Here is a 23,082-nt window from a genome sequence, read left to right on the forward strand (position 1 = left end):
CGGGGTGACGTCACGGCGCGGTGCACGCCGGGAAGCCGCCGCCCAAGATGGCGGCAGGATTGAACAGTTGTTGGCGGCGCTGAGCAGGCTCCGGCGCGGGCGGGAGCGGGAGCGGGGCCCCTGGGCGGGCCATGATCGCTTCCTGCGGGCACTGAGGCCCCGCCGCTGGGCCTCGCCGCTCATCGGAGGCCGGGCGAGCACGGCCGCTGCGGGGATGCCCCGGGGGGGGCCGGGGCCGCCGCCGCCGGAGACATGGAGGAGGAGGGCAAGAAAGGCAAGAAGGTGAGAGCGGAACCTTACTTGAGTGTCTCCGCAGTCCCTTGCTGCTCTAGGGCCGCCCTGATCCGTCCTGAGCGCTGCCGTGAGCGCTCCCTGACCCCCGGCCGGGGGGCTCCGCCGTCCCGTGGCTGTTGAGCCCTTTGCGGCCTGGGCTCTGTGGTGCTGAAGCCCTCCCGGGGCCGGCCGGAGCCCCCTGCGGCTCCTCAAGCCCTGCTCTCTCCTCGGGGTGGCCTCCGGCTGGCCCCTGGCCGAGCTCAGTGTCTGTGTCAGTGCAGCGGCTCTGTCGCCTGGGGCCTGACTCCTGCCCCTGCAGGGCTTGCGGGCAGCGGTGCAGAGCCCTCGCTGCTTCGGCTGGGGTCCGGATCCTTCCCTGCTCCTCTGCCGGCGTGCTGCACACTCCTCGGGGGCCGCTGCACCTCCCTGCCGCGGTGCTGAAGCTGTGAGCGCGGCGGGCAGCTGCCGTGAGCCGTGCCCAGCGCCGTGCCGTGAGCCGTGCCGTGAGCCGTGCCCAGCGCCGTGCCCCGAGCCGTGCCGTGAGCCGTGCCGTGAGCCGTGCCGTGAGCCGTGCCGTGAGCCGTGCCCAGCGCCGTGCCGTGAGCCGTGCCCAGCGCCGTGCCGTGAGCCGTGCCGTGAGCCGTGCCCAGCGCCGTGCCCAGCGCCGTGCCCAGCGCCGTGCCGTGAGCCGTGCCCAGAGCCGTGCCCAGAGCCGTGCCCCAGAGCCGTGCCCAGCGCCGTGCCGTGAGCCGTGCCCCAGAGCCGTGCCCAGAGCCGTGCCCCAGCGCCGTGCCCAGCGCCGTGCCGTGAGCCGTGCCCAGAGCCGTGCCCAGCGCCGTGCCCCGAGCCGTGCCCCGAGCCGTGCCCCGAGCCGTGCCCAGAGCCGTGCCCAGCGCCGGGCTGGCAGCGCTGTGCCCAGAGCCGTGCCCAGCGCCGTGCCCAGAGCCGTGCCCAGCGCCGTGCCCAGCGCCGGGCTGGCAGCGCTGCTGGCCGGGTGCTGAGCTGCGGCGCCCCGTGCCCCCCGGCAGCTCCTCACCGTCTGCTGGGAGTGCGCTGCCCCTGCGCCGCCGCTGCGCTTCCCCTCCCTTCAGCCCAGCTCTGCGTGCCCTGGGGGAGGCGAAGCGCCAGGCTGAGCCTGGGCCGGGAGGAGAGGCTCTGCCTGCGCCGAGGAGACCCTGCCCTGGCTCCGGGGCCGCCCCGGGCTGCGAGGAGCTGCCTGGGGCTGCTCTGGGGCTGCTCTGGGGCTGCTCCGGGCTGCGAGGATCTGCCTGGGGCTGCTCCGGGCTGCGAGGATCTGCCTGGGGCTGCCCCGGGGCTGCTCCAGGCTGCGAGGATCTGCCTCGGGGTGCTCCGGGGTGCGAGTCGCCGGCTGGGGCCGCCCCGGGGCCGCCTGCAGCAGGCCTGCTCAGGAGCTGGCCGCAGAGCCTCCTCCCGAAGCTGTGCTGTGAGCTCCCTTGGCTCTCTCCCGGCTGGGAGTGACTCGGGCTGCAGTCGCCAGCCAGAGCTCTCCAGCTGGGCAGCAAAGCCCCCGGAGCTGCCCCGGGGGTGTCCTGTGGGCTGTGAGGTGTGAGCAGCTCCAGGCTGCTCACCGGGGTGAGGTCTCCCCAGGAGCTGCCCTGGGGCTGCAGACCATGGCAGAGCCACTGGGGCTGCAAGCAGAGGCTTGCTCTTTGCTGAGGGCAGCAGGGTGGGGGCAGTGGTGCTGAGCTGGAAGGTGCTGTGCACTGCTGTGGCTGCAGGAGGGCAGCTCTGCTCCATCCCAGCAGCTGGGGCTGCTGCCCAGGGGCTCTCACCGGGGGAAGAGGCACCAGGTCCCTGCTGGGGGGGCAGGCAGCAGCCTTCTGTCCCTGCTGGGCCTCAGCTTCCCTCCACCCCAAGCTGTCCTGTGGCTCTGGAGCCAGGGTGGGCCACAGGTAGCCAAGGAGGCCTCCAGCAGCCTGGGCTGGGGCAGCAGTGGTGTGGGCAGCAGGGCAGGGATGGTGCCCCTGGGCTGGGCACTGGGCAGGCCACAGCTCCAACCCCGGGGCCAGTCTTGGGCCTCTCACTCCAGGAAGGACCTTGAGGAGCTGGAGCAGGCCCAGAGCATGGAGCTGCCCTTGCCCCCTGTCTGCAGCTGTGACTCAGTGCTGGGGGAGCAGCCCAGGGCCCTGAACCCCAGCAGGAGGGGTTGGGAGGCAGCTCTGGAGCTGCCCCAGCCCAGCCCCTGCCCCAGCAGGGCACCCACAGCACCCTGCCCAGCAGCATAGTGCCCAGGGGGGGTTGGAAGCTCTCCACACCAGCAGACTCCACAACCTCTCTGGGCAGCCTGGGACAGGCCTCCAGCAGCCTCACAACAAACAACTTTCTCCTCCTGCTCAGGTGGAACCTCCTGGGCTCCAGTCTGTGCCCTCTGCCCCTTGTGCTGGCCCTGGGCACCACTCAGCAGAGCCTGGCCCCAGCCTCTTGCCCCCCCTGCTCCCTTCAGCTCTTGCTGAGCATTGCTCAGCTGCCCTCTGGGGCTGCTCTGCTGCAGGCTCTCAGCCCCAGGGCTCTCAGCCTTTGCTGCTCCCAGAGCTGCTCCAGGCCCCTCAGCAGCTCCCCAGCCTGCCCTGGGCTCTCTCCAGCAGCTCCCTGGCTCTGGAGCTGGGCAGCCCAGAGCTGGCCCCAGCTCCCCAGACAGCACTGCCCACCCACAGCAGAGGGCACTTCCTGGGGTGGTTTTTAGGAGCTTCTGTGTTAGCTTTGGGGAGGAAAAGTCTGCTAGAGACCTCCTGCCTCCTCCAGCAGGGCTTGGCTGGGCCAAGGAGCACCCAAAAGGTGCCTCAGGATGGAGGGCAGCCCAGGAGCAGGCTCAGCCTGGCCAGAGCAGGCCAAGCAGGGACTCTGGAGAGCTGCCTGGGGAAGATGCCTTTGAAGTCTGGCAGGCAGAGCCTGCAGGGCTGGGGCAGGCAGGGCAGGGCTGGGTGCAGGCAGGGCAGGGGCAGGCAGGGCAGGGCTGGGTGCAGGCCCTCCCAGAGGCCTCTGAGCTCTCTCCTCAAGCCTTGATCATCCTGGAGGCCTTTCCCAGCCAGGGCAGCTCTGTGCTCTCCCCAGGCTGCTGAGCTGAGTCAGGAGCAGCCTCCCTCCAGCCTCTCCCTCCAGCCTCTGGCTGCTGCCCCTGAGCTGAGAGCTGGGGGGGAGGAACCTCTCAGGCAGGAGCCCCAAAGGCTCTGCTAAAAGTAACCAGGGGAGAAATCCTGGCCCCTGGCCTGGGGGCAGGTCCTGCTGGGAGCAGCTGGCAGTGCCCCCCAGGGCATGGGGCAGCCTTGGCTTGGGGCTGGGCATGGGGCAGCCATGGTCTGGGGGCTCTCTGTGGGGCTCTGGGGGCCAGGTTTGGGCAGCAGGTGAGGGGGGGGGAGGCTGCTGCTGCATCTCTGGGGGTGCTGCAGGGGCTGGGGGTGCTGGGAGGCTGCTGCTGCATCTCTGGGGGTGCTGCAGGGGCTGGGGGTGCTGGGAGGCTGCTGCTGCATCTCTGGGGGTGCTGCAGGGGCTGGGGGTGCTGGGAGGCTGCTGCTGCATCTCTGGGGGTGCTGCAGGGGCTGGGGGTGCTGGGAGGCTGCTGCTGCATCTCTGGGGGTGCTGCAGGGGCTGGGGGTGCTGGGAGGCTGCTGCTGCATCTCTGGGGGTGCTGCAGGGGCTGGGGGTGCTGGGAGGCTGCTCCTGCATCTCTGGGGGTGCTGCAGGGGCTGGGGGTGCTGGGAGGCTGCTGCTGCATCTCTGGGGGTGCTGCAGGGGCTGGGGGTGCTGGGAGGCTGCTGCTGCATCTCTGGGGGTGCTGCAGGGGCTGGGAGGCTGCTGCTGCATCTCTGGGGGTGCTGCAGGGGCTGGGGAGGGGCAGCTGGGGGAGGGGAGGCTGGGGGGAGACCTCCTGGCTGCCTGCTGCTCCCTGAGGGGAGGCTGAGCCAGGGGGGGTTGGGCTCTGCTCCCAGTGTCACAGAATCAGTCAGGGCTGGAAGGGACCCCCAGGATCAGCCAGCCCCAGCCCCTGCCATGGGCAGGGACACCCCACACCAGATCAGCCTGGCCAGAGCCTCAGCCAGCCTGGGCTTAAACACCTCCAGGGACAGGGCCCCAACCACCTCCCTGCACAACCCATTCCAGGGCTTCACCACTCTCATGGGGAAGAACTTCCTCCCCACTTCCAGCTTCATTCCATTCCCCCCAGTCCTATCACTGCCTGAGATCCTGAGCAGTCCCTCCCCAGCCCTCCTGCAGCCCCCTGCAGATCCTGGAAGGCCACAATGAGGTCACCTGGGAGCCTTCTCTTCTGCAGACTGAACAGCCCCAACTCCCTCAGTCTGTGCTCACAGCAGAGCAGCTCCAGCCCTCTGCTCATCCTCCTGGCCCTGCTCTGGACACCTTCCAGCCCCTCCAGATCCCTCTTGCCATAGGGGCTCCAGAACTGGAGGCAGTGCTCCAGGTGGGGTCTGCCCAGAGCTGAGCAGAGGGGGAGAATCACCTCCCTTGCCCTGCTGGCCACACTTCTCCTGATGCAGCCCAGGCTCTGCTTGGCTTTGTGGGCTGCAAGTGCAGACTGAGAGCTCCTGGGGAGCTTCTCCTGCCCCAGCACCCCCAAGGCTCTCTCCTCAGGGCTGCTCTCCAGCCTGGCTTTGTGCCTGGGGTTGCCCTGCCCCTGCTGCAGGACCCTGCCCTTGGTGCTGCTGAACCTCCCCAGCCTCAGGTGGAAGGAGAGGAGGTGGCCTGAGGTGTGGCAGGGGAGGCTCAGGCTGGGCATGAGGAGCAGTCTCTGTGCTGCCAGAGTGGTCAGGGGCTGGCATCCCCATGCCTGGAGCTGTTCCTGAGCCCTGGGGCCATGGGGTCTCCATCCCAGCTGGGCCTGGGGGGTCTCCATCCCAGCTCCCCCAGCATGGCTGCCCCCAGGCTCAGCCCCCTGACCCCCTCAGCTCCATGGGGCACTGCTGCTGCCTGTGCCTCTGGCAGAGCCTTTGCCCTTGCACCCTCTGGGCACTGCCCTGGGGGGGTGGGGGCTGGGCCTGCAGCTGCCCAGCAGCAGCTCTGGGTGGCCCTTGGCAGCAGGGAGCTGCTTTGGTCTCCAGGCAGCTGCTGGGGAGGGGAATCAGCTTCCAGCTTGGCCCTGGGGCTGGGCCAGGGGCTGCAGAGGGCTTTGCCTGCTCCCTTGGCCTCCCAAAGGACTCAGCCTCTCTGGAGGGACTGCCCCAAGGCTCCACCACCCCTGGGCTGGGCCCATCACCACCTGCCTCCCTGGGGGCCAGCAAGTGCAGCCCCAGAGCCAGCTGCATCCCCTGTGGGGGGGCACAGCCCAGCAGCTGGCTGAGGCCTTGGCCTGAGCCCTGCCCTGCTGCCTGGACTCAGGGCTGAGCTGCTGGGGCAGGGGCAAGGTCCTGCTCTGCCCCAGGGGCTGCCTGGAGCTCTTCAGGCTTCCACTGCTGGCTCTGCCACCCCTCCTGGGGCACAGAGCTGTTTGGTGCTGAAGGAAGAGGAGCTGTGCCCTGGCCCCTGGGGGGGGCTGCTGCCTTGGGGCACCAAATAAAGTGGGGTCTGGTGTCTGTGTGCCCAAGCTGGCAGCCCCAGGCCCTGCCTGAGCTCCTCACCACAAAGGGTTGGGGTGGGAAGGGCCCTGGAAGCTCATCCAGCCCCAGGGGCAGGGCCAGCAGCTGGCTCCTGTGCCCATGGCACTCCCATGCCCAGCTTGGCCAGGGAGACCTCCTGCCCTGCACCACCCAGCCCAGGGGAGGAAGGGCCATGGCCAGGAGGGGGCTGGGGCCCTGGGGCAGCCCCTCCCTGCCCCTCCCACAGCCCCTCCCACAGCCCCTCCCTGCCCCTCCCACAGCCCCTCCCTGCCCTGGGGGCTTCCTTGCTGGGAGCTGTCCCAGCCCAGTGCCTCACCCCCAGTCCTTGTTCAGGCTCCTGGGGGCATCCCAGGGGGGAGCTGGCTCTGCCCCAGCCCCAGCCTCTCCCTTCCTCCTCCAGTGCCTGGGGTTAGCTTTGCTCCCCAGCCTGTCCCACCCCAGGGCAGCTGGAGGGAGCCAGGACACCACCTGGGGGGGGCAGGCCTGGCAAGGGGCAGGGCAGGTGCCCAGCTCCCTGCTTTGGGCTCTGAGGAGCAGTGGGCTCCAGCTCCTGGTGCAGCTGCTCCCCAGGGGCAGAGGGGGGAGCCCCTGGAGCCCCTGCCTGGCCCAGGGAGCCCCTGCTGGGCCCAGGAGGCTGCAGCCTGGCAGAGCTCTGGGGGCTGCCCTGCCCCAGGGCCATCAGCCCCAGCCTGGCTCTCAGCAGTGAAGTCAGCAGCTGGCCTGGGGGCTGCCCTGAGCCCAGCCCCTGGCTGCACCCTGGAGCCCAGCTGCAGCTCTTCAGCCTCTCCCTGAGTGCCTCCTGAGGAGCCCTGGCTCAGGCAGGGAGACCCTGACCCCATCCCTGGGGGGCTGCCAGGGGCTGGGGGTCCCAGGGGCTCAGGGCTGGGGGGCTGCCAGGGGCTGGGGGTCCCAGGGGCTCAGGGCTGGGGGGATGCCAGGGGCTGGGAGCCAGGCATGGGCTCAAGCTTTGCAGATGTCCTCCTGCCCTCCCCTGCTGCCCTCCCCTGCTGCCCTCCCCTGCTGCCAGCCCCCTGCTGCCCTCCCCTGCTGCCCTCCCCTGCTGCCCAGCCCCCTGCTGCCAGCCCCTGCTGCCCTCCCCTGCTGCCCTCCCCTGCTGCCCAGCCCCCTGCTGCCAGCCCCCTGCTGCCCTCCCCTGCTGCCCTCCCCTGCTGCCCTCCCCTGCTGCCCAGCCCCCTGCTGCCCAGCCCCCTGCTGCCCTCCCCTGCTGCCCTCCCCTGCTGCCCAGCCCCCTGCTGCCCAGCCCCCTGCTGCCAGCCCCCTGCTGCCCTCCCCTGCTGCCCTCCCCTGCTGCCCTCCCCTGCTGCCCAGCCCCCTGCTGCCCAGCCCCCTGCTGCCCTCCCCTGCTGCCCTCCCCTGCTGCCCAGCCCCCTGCTGCCCAGCCCCCTGCTGCCAGCCCCCTGCTGCCAGCCCCCTGCTGCCCTCCCCTGCTGCCCTCCCCTGCTGCCCAGCCCCCTGCTGCCAGCCCCCTGCTGCCCTCCCCTGCTGCCCTCCCCTGCTGCCCAGCCCCCTGCTGCCAGCCCCCTGCTGCCCTCCCCTGCTGCCCTCCCCTGCTGCCCAGCCCCCTGCTGCCCAGCCCCCTGCTGCCAGCCCCCTGCTGCCCTCCCCTGCTGCCCAGCCCCTGCTGCCCTCCCCTGCAGCCCTCCCCTGCTGCCAGCCCCCTGCTGCCCTCCCCTGCTGCCCAGCCCCTGCTGCCCTCCCCTGGTGCCCTCCCCTGCTGCCCAGCCCCTGCTGCCCAGCCCCTGCTGCCCTCCCCTGCAGCCCTCCCCTGCTGCCAGCCCCCTGCTGCCCTCCCCTGGTGCCCTCCCCTGCTGCCCAGCCCCTGCAGCCCTCCCCTGCTGCCAGCCCCCTGGTGCCCTCCCCTGGTGCCCTCCCCTGCTGCCCAGCCCCTGCTGCCCAGCCCCTGCTGCCCTCCCCTGCAGCCCTCCCCTGCTGCCCAGCCCCCTGCTGCCCTCCCCTGCTGCCCTCCCCTGCAGCCCTCCCCTGCTGCCCAGCCCCCTGCTGCCCTCCCCTGCTGCCCTCCCCTGCAGCCCTCCCCTGCTGCCAGCCCCCTGGTGCCCTCCCCTGGTGCCCTCCCCTGCTGCCCAGCCCCTGCTGCCCAGCCCCTGCTGCCCTCCCCTGCTGCCCTCCCCTGCTGCCCTCCCCTGCAGCCCTCCCCTGCTGCCCTCCCCTGCTGCCAGCCCCTGCTGCCCTCCCCTGCTGCCCTCCCCTGCTGCCCAGCCCCTGCTGCCCAGCCCCTGCTGCCCTCCCCTGCTGCCCTCCCCTGCAGCCCTCCCCTGCTGCCCAGCCCCCTGCTGCCCTCCCCTGCAGCCCTCCCCTGCTGCCAGCCCCCTGGTGCCCTCCCCTGGTGCCCTCCCCTGCTGCCCAGCCCCTGCTGCCCAGCCCCTGCTGCCCTCCCCTGCAGCCCTCCCCTGCTGCCCTCCCCTGCTGCCAGCCCCTGCTGCCCTCCCCTGCTGCCCTCCCCTGCTGCCCAGCCCCTGCTGCCCAGCCCCTGCTGCCCTCCCCTGCAGCCCTCCCCTGCTGCCCAGCCCCCTGCTGCCCTCCCCTGCTGCCCTCCCCTGCAGCCCTCCCCTGCTGCCAGCCCCCTGGTGCCCTCCCCTGGTGCCCTCCCCTGGTGCCCTCCCCTGCTGCCCAGCCCCTGCTGCCCAGCCCCTGCTGCCCTCCCCTGCTGCCCTCCCCTGCTGCCCTCCCCTGCTGCCCAGCCCCCTGCTGCCCTCCCCTGCTGCCCTCCCCTGGTGCCCTCCCCTGGTGCCCTCCCCTGCTGCCCAGCCCCTGCTGCCCAGCCCCCTGCTGCCCTCCCCTGCTGCCCTCCCCTGCTGCCCTCCCCTGCAGCCCTCCCCTGCTGCCCAGCCCCTGCTGCCCAGCCCCTGCTGCCCTCCCCTGCAGCCCTCCCCTGCTGCCCAGCCCCTGCTGCCTTCCCCTGCAGCCCTCCCCTGCTGCCCAGCCCCCTGCTGCCCTCCCCTGGTGCCCTCCCCTGCTGCCCAGCCCCTGCTGCCAGCCCCTGCTGCCCTCCCCTGCTGCCCTCCCCTGCAGCCCTCCCCTGCTGCCAGCCCCTGCTGCCCTCCCCTGCAGCCCTCCCCTGCTGCCCAGCCCCCTGCTGCCCAGCCCCTGCTGCCCTCCCCTGCTGCCAGCCCCTGCTGCCCTCCCCTGCTGCCCTCCCCTGCTGCCAGCCCCTGCTGCTCCTCAGCCAGCAGCCTGGCTCTGCCCTGCTGGGGCAGGAGGAAGTTGTGGTTCTCTGGCTTCCTGGGCGGGCTGCCAGCAGGGCGCCAGCGCCAGGCCCTGCAGCTCCTCTGCCCCAGAAGGTGCTCCTGGTGGGGGCTGCTGCCCGGCAGGGGCTGCTGGATGGAGGGTGAGGTAGGTGCTGGGCTGGAGCCCTGCAGCAGCTGCTGGCCCAGGCTGCCCCACGCTGCGGGGGGAGGCTGCACGCTGGGCTTGGGCCCCCCCTGGCTGTGCCACGGCCTGGGGTGGTGGTGCCACGGCAGGGGAGCACCTTGCTGTGCTGCTGGGGGCTGCCCCTGGGCTGTGGGGCAGGGCTGAGCCGGCAGCAGCTCCTCAGGGCTGTGCTCCCTCTCCCTGCTGTCCTCCAGGCTCTGCCTCTATCTCCCTGAGTCCAGGGCATGGCTCCTGAGGGCCAGGCTGCCCCCAGTGCCCCTGGGGGGGATGGCTCCTGCTGGCAGCTGGGGGAAGATGCTTCCAGCAGAAGCTTCCCCACCCCACCCCATCCCCTCCCACCCCCCAGGCCCCTCCAGGCTGGCTGGGGCTCTGCTGTGCCCCCCAGGCTCCCACCCTCAGGCACCCTGAGCACAGCAGCAGAGGGAGGGCTGAGGCTGAAGCTGCTGCAGGGGGCAGGGGGCAGGTGCTGGGTGCTGTGCAGGGAGGGGAGGGGGCTCTGCCCCCCCAGGGGCACCATCCTTGCCTTGTGCTGTGCTGTGCTGTGCTGTGGGAGAGGCTCTCAGTGGAGCAGCTCCCAGGGGATGGCTTCACAGCTCTGCAGCCAGCCTGGCTCTGCTGGCCTGGGGCTGCTGGGAGCAGGCTGGGGGTGCTGGGAGCAGGCTGGGGGTGCAGGTGGGCTGGGGGTGCAGGTGGGCTGGGGGTGCAGGTGGGCTGGGGGTGCTGGGAGCAGGCTGGGGGTGCAGGGAGCAGGCTGGGGGTGCAGTTGGGCTGGGGCTGCTGGGAGCAGGCTGGGGGTGCAGGGAGCAGGCTGGGGCTGCTGGGAGCAGGCTGGGGGTGCAGGTGGGCTGGGGGTGCTGGGAGCAGGCTGGGGGTGCAGGTGGGCTGGGGGTGCAGGGAGCAGGCTGGGGGTGCAGGGAGCAGGCTGGGGCTGCTGGGAGCAGGCTGGGGGTGCAGGTGGGCTGGGGGTGCAGGGAGCAGGCTGGGGGTGCAGTTGGGCTGGGGCTGCTGGGAGCAGGCTGGGGGTGCAGGGAGCAGGCTGGGGGTGCAGTTGGGCTGGGGCTGCTGGGAGCAGGCTGGGGGTGCAGGGAGCAGGCTGGGGGTGCAGGTGGGCTGGGGGTGCAGGGAGCAGGCTGGGGGTGCAGGGAGCAGGCTGGGGCTGCTGGGAGCAGGCTGGGGGTGCAGGTGGGCTGGGGGTGCAGGGAGCAGGCTGGGGGTGCAGTTGGGCTGGGGCTGCTGGGAGCAGGCTGGGGGTGCAGGTGGGCTGGGGCAGCTCTGCAGGGGGAGCTCTGCCTGCATTGGCACGTGCACATTGGACCAGCAAGCCCAGCCCAGAGCCCTGCTCTGCAAGGCTCAGCCCTGAGCCACAGCCCCAAGCCCCACAGCCAAACCACCTCCAAACACAGCCAGGCCTGGGGGCTCCACCACCTCCCAGTCCCAACCACTCTGTTCCCTGCTGTCCAGTCTGAACCGGCCCAGGACCAGCTTGGGGCCATTCCTCTTCTTCTGCCACCAATTGGCTGGGAGAGGAGAGCAGCAGCAGCCTCCCCTCAGCCTCCTCTCAGCCTGCCCTCAGTGCTGGGAGAGGAGAGCAGCAGCAGCCTGCCCTCAGCCTGCCCTCAGCCTGCCCTCAGTGCTGGGAGAGGAGAGCAGCAGCAGCCTCCCCTCAGCCTCCCCACAGCCTGCCCTCAGTGCTGGGAGAGGAGAGCAGCAGCAGCCTGCCCTCAGCCTGCCCTCAGCCTGCCCTCAGTGCTGGGAGAGGAGAGCAGCAGCAGCCTCCCCTCAGCCTCCCCACAGCCTGCCCTCAGTGCTGGGAGAGGAGAGCAGCAGCAGCCTCCCCTTAGCCTCCCCACAGCCTGCCCTCAGTGCTGGGAGAGGAGAGCAGCAGCAGCCTCCCCTCCCCTCCCCACAGCCTGCCCTCAGTGCTGGGAGAGGAGAGCAGCAGCAACCTCCCCTCAGCCTCCCCTCAGTGCTGGGAGAGGAGAGCAGCAGCAGCCTCCCCTCAGCCTCCTCTCAGCCTGCCCTCAGTGCTGGGAGAGGAGAGCAGCAGCAGCCTCCCCTCAGCCTCCCCACAGCCTGCCCTCAGTGCTGGGAGAGGAGAGCAGCAGCAGCCTCCCCTTAGCCTCCCCACAGCCTGCCCTCAGTGCTGGGAGAGGAGAGCAGCAGCAGCCTCCCCTCCCCTCCCCACAGCCTGCCCTCAGTGCTGGGAGAGGAGAGCAGCAGCAACCTCCCCTCAGCCTCCCCTCAGTGCTGGGAGAGGAGAGCAGCAGCAGCCTCCCCTCAGCCTCCTCTCAGCCTGCCCTCAGTGCTGGGAGAGGAGAGCAGCAGCAGCCTCCCCTCAGCCTCCCCACAGCCTGCCCTCAGTGCTGGGAGAGGAGAGCAGCAGCAGCCTCCCCTCAGCCTCCCCTCAGTGCTGGGAGAGGAGAGCAGCAGCAGCCTCCCCTCAGCCTGCCCTCAGCCTCCCCTCAGTGCTGGGAGAGGAGAGCAGCAGCAGCCTGCCCTCAGCCTCCCCTCAGTGCTGGGAGAGGAGAGCAGCAGCAGCCTCCCCTCAGCCTCCCCTCAGCCTGCCCTCAGCCTGCCCTCAGCCTGCCCTCAGCCTGCCCTCAGCCTGCCCTCGGTGCTGGTAGGGCTGGGAGCTCTCAGCCTGCCCTGCTGCAGCCTAACCACCGCCAGCTCCCCCGGTGGCTCCTGCTCTGGGGGCAGAAGCCGCCCCTTACCCTGGCCCCTCTCTCTCCCCAGCCTGGCATAGTGTCTCCTTTCAAGAGAGTCTTCCTGAAGGGGGAGAAGGGGAGGGACAAGAAGGCGCAGGAGAAGGTGGCGGAGCGGCGGCCGCTGCACACCGTGCTGCTGGCACTGCCCGACCGCGTGGAGCCAGACCTGCTGCTGCACGACTACATCGAGAAGGAGGTCAAGGTAAGCCCTGCCAGGGCTGGGCTGGCACTGCCTGTGTGGGGCTGGGCTGGCACTGCCTGTGGGGCTGGGCTGGCACTGCCTGTGCGGGGCTGGCACTGCCTGTGCGGGGCTGGGCTGGCACTGCCTGTGCGGGGCTGGGCTGGCACTGCCTGCGGGGCTGGGCTGGCACTGCCTGTGCGGGGCTGGCACTGCCTGTGCGGGGCTGGGCTGGCACTGCCTGTGTGGGGCTGGGCTGGCACTGCCTGTGGGGCTGGGCTGGCACTGCCTGTGCGGGGCTGGCACTGCCTGTGCGGGGCTGGGCTGGCACTGCCTGCGGGGCTGGGCTGGCACTGCCTGTGCGGGGCTGGCACTGCCTGCGGGGCTGGGCCGGCCCCAGGGGCCGAGCCGTGGCCTTGGGTGGGGGAGAAGAGGCCTCTCAGATGCTGGAGTCCAACCCTGACCCAGCGCTGCCAGGGCACCGCTCCCCACGGCCCTCAGCACTGCCCCTCTGCCATGGGGTCTGCTCCTCTGCCATGGGCACTGCCCCTCTGGCATGGGGTCTGTCCCTCTGCCATGGGCACTGCCCCTCTGCCATGGGGTCTGTCCTTCTGCCATGGGCACTGTCCCTCTGCCCTGGGCAGTCTGGGCCAGGCCTTGGCAGCACTCAGGGGCAGGAAATTGTTCCTCATGCCCAACCTAAACCTCCCCTGGGGCACCTTGAAGCCACTTCCTCTTCTGTCACTTGTGCCCGGGGAGGAGAGACCAGGCCCTGCCTCCCTTCAGGGAGCAGCAGAGAGCCAGGAGGTCTCTTCTCAGCCTCCTTTGCTCCAGACTGAGCAAGCCCCAGGCCCCTCAGCTGCCCCTCCCCAGCCCTGCTCCCCAGCCCTGCTCTGCAGCCCCTTCCCCAGCCCTGCTCTGCAGCCCCTTCCCCAGCTCCCTGCAGCTGTGGTTGGCCTCAGCCTGGAAGCTCTTTGCCAACCTGACCAGCTCTGATTTAGCAGCTCCTGAAGCAGGCTTGAGCCTGCAGCCCCAGCCCAGCCTGGCTGCTGTGATGCCTGCATGCTGGGGGGCTGTGCAGAGCAGGCAGGAGGTGCTGGTGACCCTCTGGTTCTTCTCCCCCAGTATTTAGGTCAACTCAGCTCCATCCCAGGGTACCTGAACCCCTCCAGCCGCACCGAGATCCTGCAGCTGATTGACAATGCCAAGGTGAGCCTCCCACCTCAGCAGGGCCTGCAGCAGGCTGCAGGGCACCCACAGCCTGCTGGGGCTGCCTCAGCCTGCCTGCTGCCCTGCCCTGCCTGCCCTGCCCTGCCTGCAGGGCACCCACAGCCTGCTGGGGCTGCCTCAGCCTGCCTGCTGCCCTGCCCTGCCTGCTGCCCCCTGCCTGCCATCCCCTGCCTGCAGGGCACCCACAGCCTGCTGGAGCTGCCTCAGCCTGCCTGCTGCCCTGCCCTGCCTGCTGCCCTGCCCTGCCTGCTGCTCCCTGCCTGCAGGGCACCCACAGCCTGCTGGGGCTGCCTCAGCCTGCCTGCTGCCCTGCCCTGCCTGCCCTGCCCTGCCTGCAGGGCACCCACAGCCTGCTGGGGCTGCCTCAGCCTGCCTGCTGCCCTGCCCTGCCTGCTGCCCCCTGCCTGCAGGGCACCCACAGCCTGCTGGAGCTGCCTCAGCCTGCCTGCTGCCCTGCCCTGCCTGCCCTGCCCTGCCTGCAGGGCACCCACAGCCTGCTGGGGCTGCCTCAGCCTGCCTGCTGCCCTGCCCTGCCTGCTGCCCCCTGCCTGCAGGGCACCCACAGCCTGCTGGGGCTGCCTCAGCCTGCCTGCTGCCCTGCCCTGGCTGCCATCCCCACCCTGCCACCCCCTGCCTGCCGCCCCCAGCCTGCCGCTACAAACGCGGGCAGGCGACCCCCGGCCAGGCCCTCCCCAGCGCAGAGCTCAGCTGAGTCTGTGTTGCAGAGGGCACACCAGCTGCCAGGGCAGCTGACCCCGGAGCACGATGCTGTCATCAGCCTCTCTGCCTACAACATCAAGCTGGTGTGGAGGGATGGAGAAGATCTCATCCTCAGGGTCCCCATCCACGACATCGCCTCCGTGTCCTACATCCGAGACGATTCCTCTCACCTGGTTGTGCTGAAAACAGGTAGCCAGGGGCCAGCTGCAGCCTCTGCCAGGGGCCAGCTGCAGCCTCTGCCAGGGGCCAGCTGCAGCCTCTGCCAGGGCCCTGCTGCAGCCTCTGCCAGGGGCCAGCTGCAGCCTCTGCCAGGGGCCAGCTGCAGCCTCTGCCAGGGGCCAGCTGCAGCCTCTGCCAGGGCCCTGCTGCAGCCTCTGCCAGGGCCCAGCTGCAGCCTCTGCCAGGGCCCAGCTGCAGCCTCTGCCAGGGCCAGCTGCAGCCTCTGCCAGGGGTGCCTGGGGCTGCCCTCCTGGGGTGGTGTTGGGGTTGTCCTGGGGTGGTGTTGGGGTTGCCCCTTGGGAGGGCAGCAGAGGACAGGCTGCTCACAGCCCAAAGCAATCAGTGTCCTTCACAGAGTCAGAGGGTTTGGCCTGGAAGGGACCTCTGGAGCTCAGCCAGCCCAGCCAGCCCAGATGGGAGCAGGGGCAGTTGCAGCTTGAGGTCTCTAAACCACTGGGAGCTGCCCCATGCCTGGCACAGTGCAGCTCAGGCTGGTTGGGGCTGGGAGCAGCCTGCCCTGGCTGCAGCTCTCCCTGCCCTGGCTGCAGCTCTCCCTGCTGGCTGCAGGGGCTGCACTGGCTGAGCTCTGAAGCTCCCTTCCAAGCCAGAGCATTCCATAGTTCTGCACTGCCCCCCCTGCTCCAGCCCATGGCATCCTCTGCAGAGGGCACCAGGGAGGGCAGGCAGAGGCAGCTCCTCCAGCCTGCTTCCCTGGGGAGGTTGTGTGGTGGTGCTGGATGTCTGAACACCCCTGCTGAGTGAGCAGGGTGGTAGCCAGCACCTAGGACACACTTCACTTCTTGTCTTCCCCTGGGGAGGTCCTCAGGCCTGTCCCCAGAGGCTGTACTTGTGTCCCACCTGCTTGCTGTGGGGCTGGAGGAGCACTGGGGGAGCTCTGAGCTGCTTAGCAGATGTAATGAGAGAGACTTAGGGGATTATAAAGCCCAAGACAGCCAGGGCCAGGCAGTGGGATGAAGGAGTTAAGTGCCTTAGAGCTGTCACTCTGCTGAGGGATTCCCTAAGCCCCACAGGCACAAGTGGCTCTGAGTTTGCCAGGCCTGGGGCTCCCAGGAGCTCCTCCTCACTGCCTCCTGCTGTGGGGCCTGTGCTCCTCCCAGAGCTGCTCCAGGCCCCTCAGCAGTTCCCTGCCTCTCTGGAACTGGGGAGCCTCAGTCCTGCAGCTGTGGCCTCAGCAGGGCAGAGCAGACTGGGAGGAGACTCCCCCAGCCTGCTGGCCTCACTCTTCTCCCTGCCCCCAGGCCCCCCTTGCCCTTCTTGGCTGTGAGGGCACAGCGCTGGCTCACGGACAGCTTCTTGTCCCCCAGCCCTCTCAGGTCCTTCTCCCTGTAGCTGCCTCCCAGCAGGTCACCCCTCAGCTGTGGTGGTGCAGGGGGCTGCTCCTCCCCAGGACTTGCCTTGCCATCAGGAGTTGTCTCTTCCTCAGCTCAGGACCCTGGGATCTCCCCCAGCCAGAGCCTCTGCGCCGAGAGCTCCAAGGCGCTGGCGTCCGGCTCGCTGTCCGAGAGCGGGGTGGTGCCTCTGGAGGCTTGCTGCTTGGTGGTGCTGGCCACAGAGAACAAAGTAAGACCCCAGCCCCCCCTCCAGCCCTGCCCCCTCACACTCACCCTCTGACAGCCCTGCCACTGCCCTTGCTGGGAGCTCTGGTGACTGTCAGACCGTGGTGGCCACAACCTCTTGGGCTGGTGGTGGAGAGCCGAGAGGCCCAGGGTGGCCTCATCCTGCTCTCGCTGTGACCCCCTGGGCAGTGCCCAGATGCTCACCTGGCCATGGTGTGTGGCACAGAGGGGATGGGGATGGCTTGGGCTGTGCTGGTGAAGGAGGAGGGGAAACCCTGCTCCCTGCCCTAAGCCCAGGACCTCATTTGGACACAAGAGGGTCTGAGAAGATGGTTTTGCCTTGGTGGTGGTGGAGCCCAGAGCTTCTCCAGCAGCAGGAGATGCCTGAGGCCCTGGCCCACAGCAGGCCTCTGCTAACTGCTGCTGGCCTGCAGGTTGTGTCCTCTGGTGTCTGGAGCCAGGGATGCTGCTCTGGGTCTGTGAGCTCCTGCAGCAGGAACCCTTTGTCTCCAGGGTGGATTTTCCAGCTCTAAAGCTCTCTCAGGTGCCTGCAGCTCCTTGGGCTGTGGGATCTGCAGCTCCTTGGGCTGTGGGATCTGCAGCTCCTTGGGCTGTGGGATCTGCAGCTCCTTGGGCTGTGGGATCTGCAGCTCCTTGGGCTGTGGGATCTGCAGCCCAAAGCCCAGGGAGCTGAGCTGAGCAGTGTGGTGGAGCCCTGCGGGAGGGCTGGCTGCCAACTCAGAGCTGGCAGGCGGTGGTGGAGCATCAGAGCTCTGGTGCCTGGGTCTGGGTGGTTGAAGGGGGCTGAGAAGCTTCCCCAGCAGTGTGAGAAGGTGGGGGGAACCTCTCCAGTACCAGGGAAAGCCCTGCAGGACACTGCTGAAGAGCCTTGGGCTCTGTCACCTCCAGCCTCGGAGAGCCTGCGGGCCGGGCAGCGGCTGGGGTCTGGGACGAGAAGCTTCTCCCACTGGAGAGACCCCAAGAGAAAGGCCCCCAGGGTGTCTCCTACTTTGCTCAAGCCTTCTTTGCTCCCTCCCCAGGTGACTGCTGAGGAGCTGTGCTCTCTTCTCAGCCAGGTCTTCCAGATAGTTTACACCGAGTCCACCATCGACTTCCTGGACAGAGCCATCTTCGACGGGGCCTCCACGCCCACGCGCCACCTCTCCCTGCACAGCGGTGAGCAGGCCCCCCAGCCCCCCCAGCCCCCTCCCCATCCTCACCCAGCAGCCTCCACCCCTCTGAGGGCAGGGCCAGCCTGCAAGGTGTGGAAGAAATCCCTTCCTCTGGCTGCTTGTGAGTGGGGTGGGCAGGAGGGCTGCTGGCGCCTCCCCGGCCGGGCTGGGGGACAGCAGCTGGGGGCTCTTGGCTGGCAGGGGGGTGGGAGATGTCCCACCCCTAGCACCAGCCCAGCTTCCCTGGGGCCCTGAGCAGCCTGCTCTAGCAGATGATGTTGCAGATGGCCCTGCTGAGTGCAGGGGGTTGGACTGGATGAGCTCAAAAGGTCCCCTCCACCCCACCCCTCCCCTGGCTCTGTGATCAGCTCCCCTGCACCAGGAGCTCCTTCACTGCTGGGGAGGGACACTTGGCTTCCCCACCCAACCTAGAAGGAGCAGAGGGTGGGGGTGACAGCTGCCCCTGACAGCACCAGCACCACTCAGCTCACACTCAGGCTGCTGGGAGATTTAGACCAGGCAGGGAAGAAATTCTTCCTTGTGAGGGTGGGCAGAGCCTGGCCCAGGCTGCCCAGGGAGCTGGCAGCTGCCTCACCCCTGCCACCACCCCAGGGCAGGGGGCCTGGGGCTCTGAGCTCCAGAGGCTGTTCCTGCCCAGGGCAGGGGGATTGGACTGGATGATGCTGACAGGTTCCTGCCATCCAGACCACTCAGCTCAAAGGTTCTCCTGGCAGCCTGGCTGACCTTGAGAGGCCTCTTGCAAGCCAAACCATGCCCTGATGATCTCACATGGTCTCCTGGCAGCCTGGCTGACCTTGAGGGGTCCCTTCCAGGCCCAACCATGCCCTGATGATCTCAATGTTCTCCTTGCAGATGACTCCTCTACAAAGGTGGATGTGAAGGAACCTTATGAAGCTGAAGCCAGCACTTTGTAAGTTGGTGGCTGGTGGTGCTGCTGGACCTCATTAGTGCTGCCTGGCTGCTGCCTTTGAGGCCCTCAGAGCAGGACCTGCTGTGCTCTGCAGATTGCAGAGCTGCTGCTCCCTGAGCCTGAGCCATCAGCTGCTGTTTTGACTGCTCCATGGCTGGCTTGTTCTGCCACTGTGGCTTTCCAGAGCTGGGCACATGGCCAGTGGCCACTCCCCTGGGTCAGCAAAGCAGGGATGTGGCCTCTGTGCCCTGGGGGAGAGGTTTCCCCCACACTCTTCTGGAAAGTGCTTGTGGGCTGAAGACCTGCCCCAGAAGCAGCTGCTGGCACCTGGCTGCTGGAACTGCCCCAGATGGCACCAGGAGAAGGGAGCTTGAGACCTCCTAACCAAAGGAGGGCACAGCTGGAGGGGTCAGTGCCCACACAGGCTTCAGAGGGAGGGTTGGGTTGGACATGAGGAGCAATTTCTGTCCCTTGAGAGCTGTCCAGGCCTGGCCCAGGCTGCCCAGGGCAGTGCTGCAGTCCACACCCCTGGAGGGGCTTCAGAGCTGTGGTGCTGAGGGCCATGGGGTGGTGCTGCCCTGGCAGTGCTGGGGTCAGGGTTGGACTCCAGGGGCTTAAAGGTCTCTTCCACCCCAAAGCATCCTGTGGTGTTCAGCAGTTCAACTCCCCATGGGGCCCTGTGGGAGCCCTCAGGAGCCGAAAGCTCCTCCCCAGGTGCTCAGAGCTCCTCCCCAGGTGCTCCTCCTGCCCCTCCTGCCCGGCAGAAGCTGCCCCAGGGGGCCTGCAGGACTCATGCTCCCTCTGCCTTTCAGCTCCTTTCCAGAAACCATGGATGCTGGGGACAACTCCCCCTCCTGCTTCTCCAGCCAGCAGTCTCCACACATCAAGACAGTGAGCGAGAGCGAGCTGAGCACCACGGCCACCGAGCTGCTGCAGGACTACATGATGACAGTAGGGCTGCAGCTCAGGCCTGGGGGCTGTGCCCGGGGGGGGCAGCTGCTCCTGGGAGGTGGCAGGGTGGCCTCAACAGGTTGAGCTGGGCTGGAGGGAGGGGACAGGCTCTGCTCAGCTGCACCGTGGGATAGGCCAAGGGGCAATGGATGGAAAGTGCAGCACAGGAGGTTCCAGCTCAGCAGGAGGAGGAACTTCTGCCCTGGGAGGCTCCCAGAGCCCTGGAGCAGGCTGCCCAGGGAGGTTGTGGAGTCTCCTGCTCTGGAGCCTTCCCAGCCCTGTCTGGATGTGTTCTGTGTGCCCTGTGCTGGGTTCTCTGCTCCTGCTCTGGCAGGGAGCCTGCTCCAGGGCTCTGTGACCCTCCCAGTGCAGAAGTTCCTCCTGCTGTTGCGGTGGAGCCTCCTGGGCTGCAGGTTCCATCTGCTGCCTCTTGTCCTGTCCCGGGGGCAGCTGAGCAGGGGCTGAGGAGCTCTTACCAGCAAACCCAGGGAGGGCTCTTGCCAGCTGCTGGCCCTGCAGGCTGGGGGGTGAGGGCAGGGGCAGGGATGCCTGGGGGGGCAACACACCCAGGTGGGTGATGCCCAGGGGGTGATGGGTGGGGGGGAGTCACACCCAGGGGGGCGATGGGCAGGGGGGTGTGACAGGCGGGGGGGGGCAACACACCCAAGTGGGCGAGGCCTGGGCGGGTAACAAGGGTGACACCCAGGGGGGCGATGCCCGGGGGTGGCGGGCAGGGGGCTGCCGCCCGGGGGGCGATGCCCAGGGGTGACGGCGGGCAGGGGGCTGCCGCCTGGGGGGCGATGGCCGGGGGGCGATGGCCGGGGGGCGATGCCCGGGGGTGGCGGGCAGGGGGCTGCCGCCCGGGGGGGCGATGGCCGGGGGGTGGCGGGCAGGGGGCTGCCGCCTGGGGGGCGATGGCCGGGGGGCGATGCCCGGGGGTGACGGGCAGGGGGATGCCGCCCGGGGGCGATGCCCAGGGGGTGATGGGTGGGGCAGGGGGCTGCCGCCCGGGGGCGATGGCCGGGGGGCGATGGCCGGGGGTGGCGGGCAGGGGGATGCCGCCCGGGGGCGATGCCCGGGGGTGACGGGCAGGGGGCTGCCGCCCGGGGGGCGATGGCCGGGGGTGGCGGGCAGGGGGCTGCCGCCCGGGGGCGATGGCCGGGGGTGGCGGGCAGGGGGCTGCCGCCCGGGGGGCGATGGCCGGGGGTGGCGGGCAGGGGGCTGCCGCCCGGGGGCGATGCCCGGGGGTGACGGCAGGCGGCGCCTCCGCAGCTGCGCACGAAGCTCTCCTCGCAGGAGATCCAGCAGTTCGCCATGCTGCTGCACGAGTACCGCAACGGGGCCTCCATCCACGAGTTCTGCATCAACCTCAAGCAGCTCTATGGGGACAGCAGGAAGTTCCTGCTCCTGGGTGAGCGGCCCCCGACCCCCCCCGGGCTGGCTCTGCGCCCCAGCCCCCCTGCCGCGGCTGGCAGCGAGGGGAGGGGCGGGCTGGGGGCTGGGGGCGGCACAGAGGTTCCTTGGGGAGCAGCTTCTCGCTGCTTAGCGGTGTCCTGAGAGCAGGGGGCGAGAGGCTGGGGCCAGGCTCTGCTCAGTGCTGCCCAGAGACAGCACAAGGGGCAGAGGGCACAGACTGGAACCCAGGAGGTTCCACCTGAACAGGAGGAGAAAGTCCTTGGGGGTGAGGGTGCTGGAGCCTGTCCCAGGCTGCCCAGAGAGGTTGTGGAGGCTCCTGCTGGAAGGTTTGAAATGCTGAGGCAATGCCCCTGGCACAAGAGGCTCCTGCAGTGTTTGGGGGCAATGCTGAGGCAATGCCCCTGGCACAAGAGGCTCCTGCAGTGTTTGGGGGCAATGCTGAGGCAATGCCCCTGGCACAAGAGGCTCCTGCAGCCCTGTGCTGTGCTGCTGCAGCCAGGCCGGGGGGAAGGTTGGGAACGCCGAGGGAAGGGCCCCGGCAGCGCCTCCCAGCCGCCCCCTCGGCCCTGCCGCTCAGCCTCCGGCGCTGCCCCTGCAGGGCTGCGTCCCTTCATCCCCGAGAAGGACAGCCAGCACTTCGAGAACTTCCTGGAGACGATCGGGGTGAAGGACGGCCGCGGGATCATCACCGACAGCTTCGGGCGGTACCGCCGCACGCTCAGCACCGCCTCCACCTCCACCACCAACGGCAACGGCGCCGCCGGCAGCTCCGACGAGCAGTCGGTGCCCTCGGAGGAGGACGAGTGGGACAGGATGATCTCCCACATCAGCAACGACATCGAGGCCCTGGGCTGCAGCATGGACAGAGACTCCTCCTGAGGGCAGCCGCCCCGCCGGGGGCTGGGGGAGCCGCGGCAGGACCTCCCTGCTCCTCCCTCCTCCCGCGCTGCTCCCGGGGGCCTCAGCCGCGCTGCCAGGAGGAGCCAGAGGCAGGAGCCCAGCCTCCAGCCAGCCCTGCTCCAAGCCCGGGAGGGAGGGTGGCTCCCAGCCGCTGCCTGGTTTACAGTTTTGCACATGGTGTCCTTGTTGTAACTGATCTCCTCCTCCTCCTCCTCTTCCTCCCTCTTTTTGAATGAAGTTTACCACAATGTGAATTATTTAAACCCATTCTTGATGTTCTTGAGCAACATTTTTGGCTCCAGCCCCCCAGGAGAAGCTGCTGGTGGCCACCTGGTGAGCTGAGGCTGCTGCCACCCTTGTCCCCCTCTTCAGCTCTGCAGGGCTGCACCATCCTCCCTGCCCTCCCTCCTGGAGCCGATGGTGCTGGCTGCAGGCTGTGGAGCTGCCAGGGCTCCCCCTGCCCCTCCTGCCACCCACCTTGATGGCCATGGTGCTGGCAAGGGGTCAGGAGCTAGCTCCAGGGCCTCCCCAGGAGCCATGCTGCCACCAAAGCCAGGAGAAGGCAGCCAGGAGCTGCTGAGGGAGAGGTCCTGGTGGGTGGCATGGACCTGCTGCAGAGGTTTTACTGCCCAGGACTGATTTGAGCCCAGCCCCTGCCAGAGGAACACTGCCAAAGGTGAGGTCCTCTTTGGCCACCCAAGAGGGGCTTGGAGGGGGCCCCAGTTCCAGAGAGCCACAAGTGGGAGGAAGGATGGAGCTGGAGGAGAGATTGAACCTCAAGAGCAGGGATGAGCCAGCCCCAGGCAGCACCTCCAGGGCTCAACCAAGGGGCTGTGAGCACCCATGGGTGGCCCTGGTGTGGGTGCTGGGTGCTGCTGAGGAGGCCAGACACTGGCTCAGCAGTCTGGGGCCATCCTGCCCTCTCCTGCACATTCCTCTGCTCTGTGTCCCCAAAGCCTCCCCAGTGCCTTTAACCCTTCCTGCCCCAGCAGCTCCCAGCTTCACCCTGACCCTTCCTGCTGTCTCACCACCCCTGGCCTCCTGGCTGCCCGCCCCCCCCAGCAGCCTTCACCCCTCCCTCCTCTCCCTCCCCAGGACCACAGACTCCAGCCCTTGGTACACCCCTGCATGGAGCCAGCATCCCCCCCCTGGGGTGCTCCCAGGCACCCCCAATCCTCCTTCACCTTGACTTGGGAGGGTGAAGTCGCCCCAGGGGTGGGTGAGCAGCTCCCTGGGGCCTCACCTGGGGCTGGAAGCAGCCCTTCCACCTTTGAGGCTGAAACTCCAAGGCAGAAGCTGGGGAGGTCTCAGAGAGGATCTGCAAAGCCTTGGAGGAGAGGATTGGGCCAGGACTTAGCCATCCTGGAGAGCAGCTCCTGGGCCAAGCTGGGAGGGAGAACCTTGAAGCCTCCTCCTCCAGCCATGGGGCTGTCATCCACCAAGGGAAGAGGGAGGTCCCAGCTCCACTCCTTGTGCCTTGGGGACCTGGGGAGCAAGGTTGTCCTTCCCCTTGGGCCCAGGAAGCCCCAGCAGGGTGCAGAGCTGGGAAGCACCTGGAGCTGGGGGGTTCAGTGCCTTTTGCTGATGCAGAGATGAAGAACCAGAACTGCAGCTGGCTGCTGGAGCTGCAGGAGGACTCAGAGGCCTCTGGCTGTGGCTGCCTGGAGCTGGAGAGCTGGAGCCAGGGCAGCTCCCAGCCCCGGGGGGGTTGGGGTTTAGAATATTTAGAGTAAACCAAACCAGGTTGGAAGAGACCTTCAAGATCATCCTGTCCAACCCCTCAACCAATCCAACCCACCCACACAGCTGACCTACTGCTTCAGCTG

At 69.1% G+C, this 23,082-nt stretch overlaps 1 protein-coding gene and 1 pseudogene across 1 annotated transcript; both read left to right on the forward strand.

Moving 5' to 3' along the window:
* Positions 1-12: 12 nt before the first annotated feature.
* CCM2 (CCM2 scaffold protein) lies at positions 13-21,510 on the forward strand. The gene is made up of 10 exons (XM_068145792.1): positions 13-282; positions 11,991-12,164; positions 13,266-13,349; positions 14,096-14,279; positions 15,754-15,890; positions 16,927-17,062; positions 17,932-17,989; positions 18,802-18,940; positions 20,213-20,351; positions 20,955-21,510. The coding sequence occupies exons 1-10, from the start codon at positions 253-255 to the stop codon at positions 21,233-21,235; spliced, it is 1,362 nt and encodes a 453-aa protein (XP_068001893.1). The 5' UTR covers positions 13-252; the 3' UTR covers positions 21,236-21,510.
* LOC137444763 (transcriptional regulatory protein AlgP-like) lies at positions 745-1,274 on the forward strand (annotated as a pseudogene).
* Positions 21,511-23,082: the final 1,572 nt, after the last annotated feature.

Source organism: Melanerpes formicivorus, unplaced genomic scaffold (assembly GCF_026170545.1).
Source record: "Melanerpes formicivorus ecotype bairdi unplaced genomic scaffold, bMelFor1.0.p_v2 SCAF_13, whole genome shotgun sequence".
Taxonomy (NCBI): domain Eukaryota; kingdom Metazoa; phylum Chordata; class Aves; order Piciformes; family Picidae; genus Melanerpes; species Melanerpes formicivorus.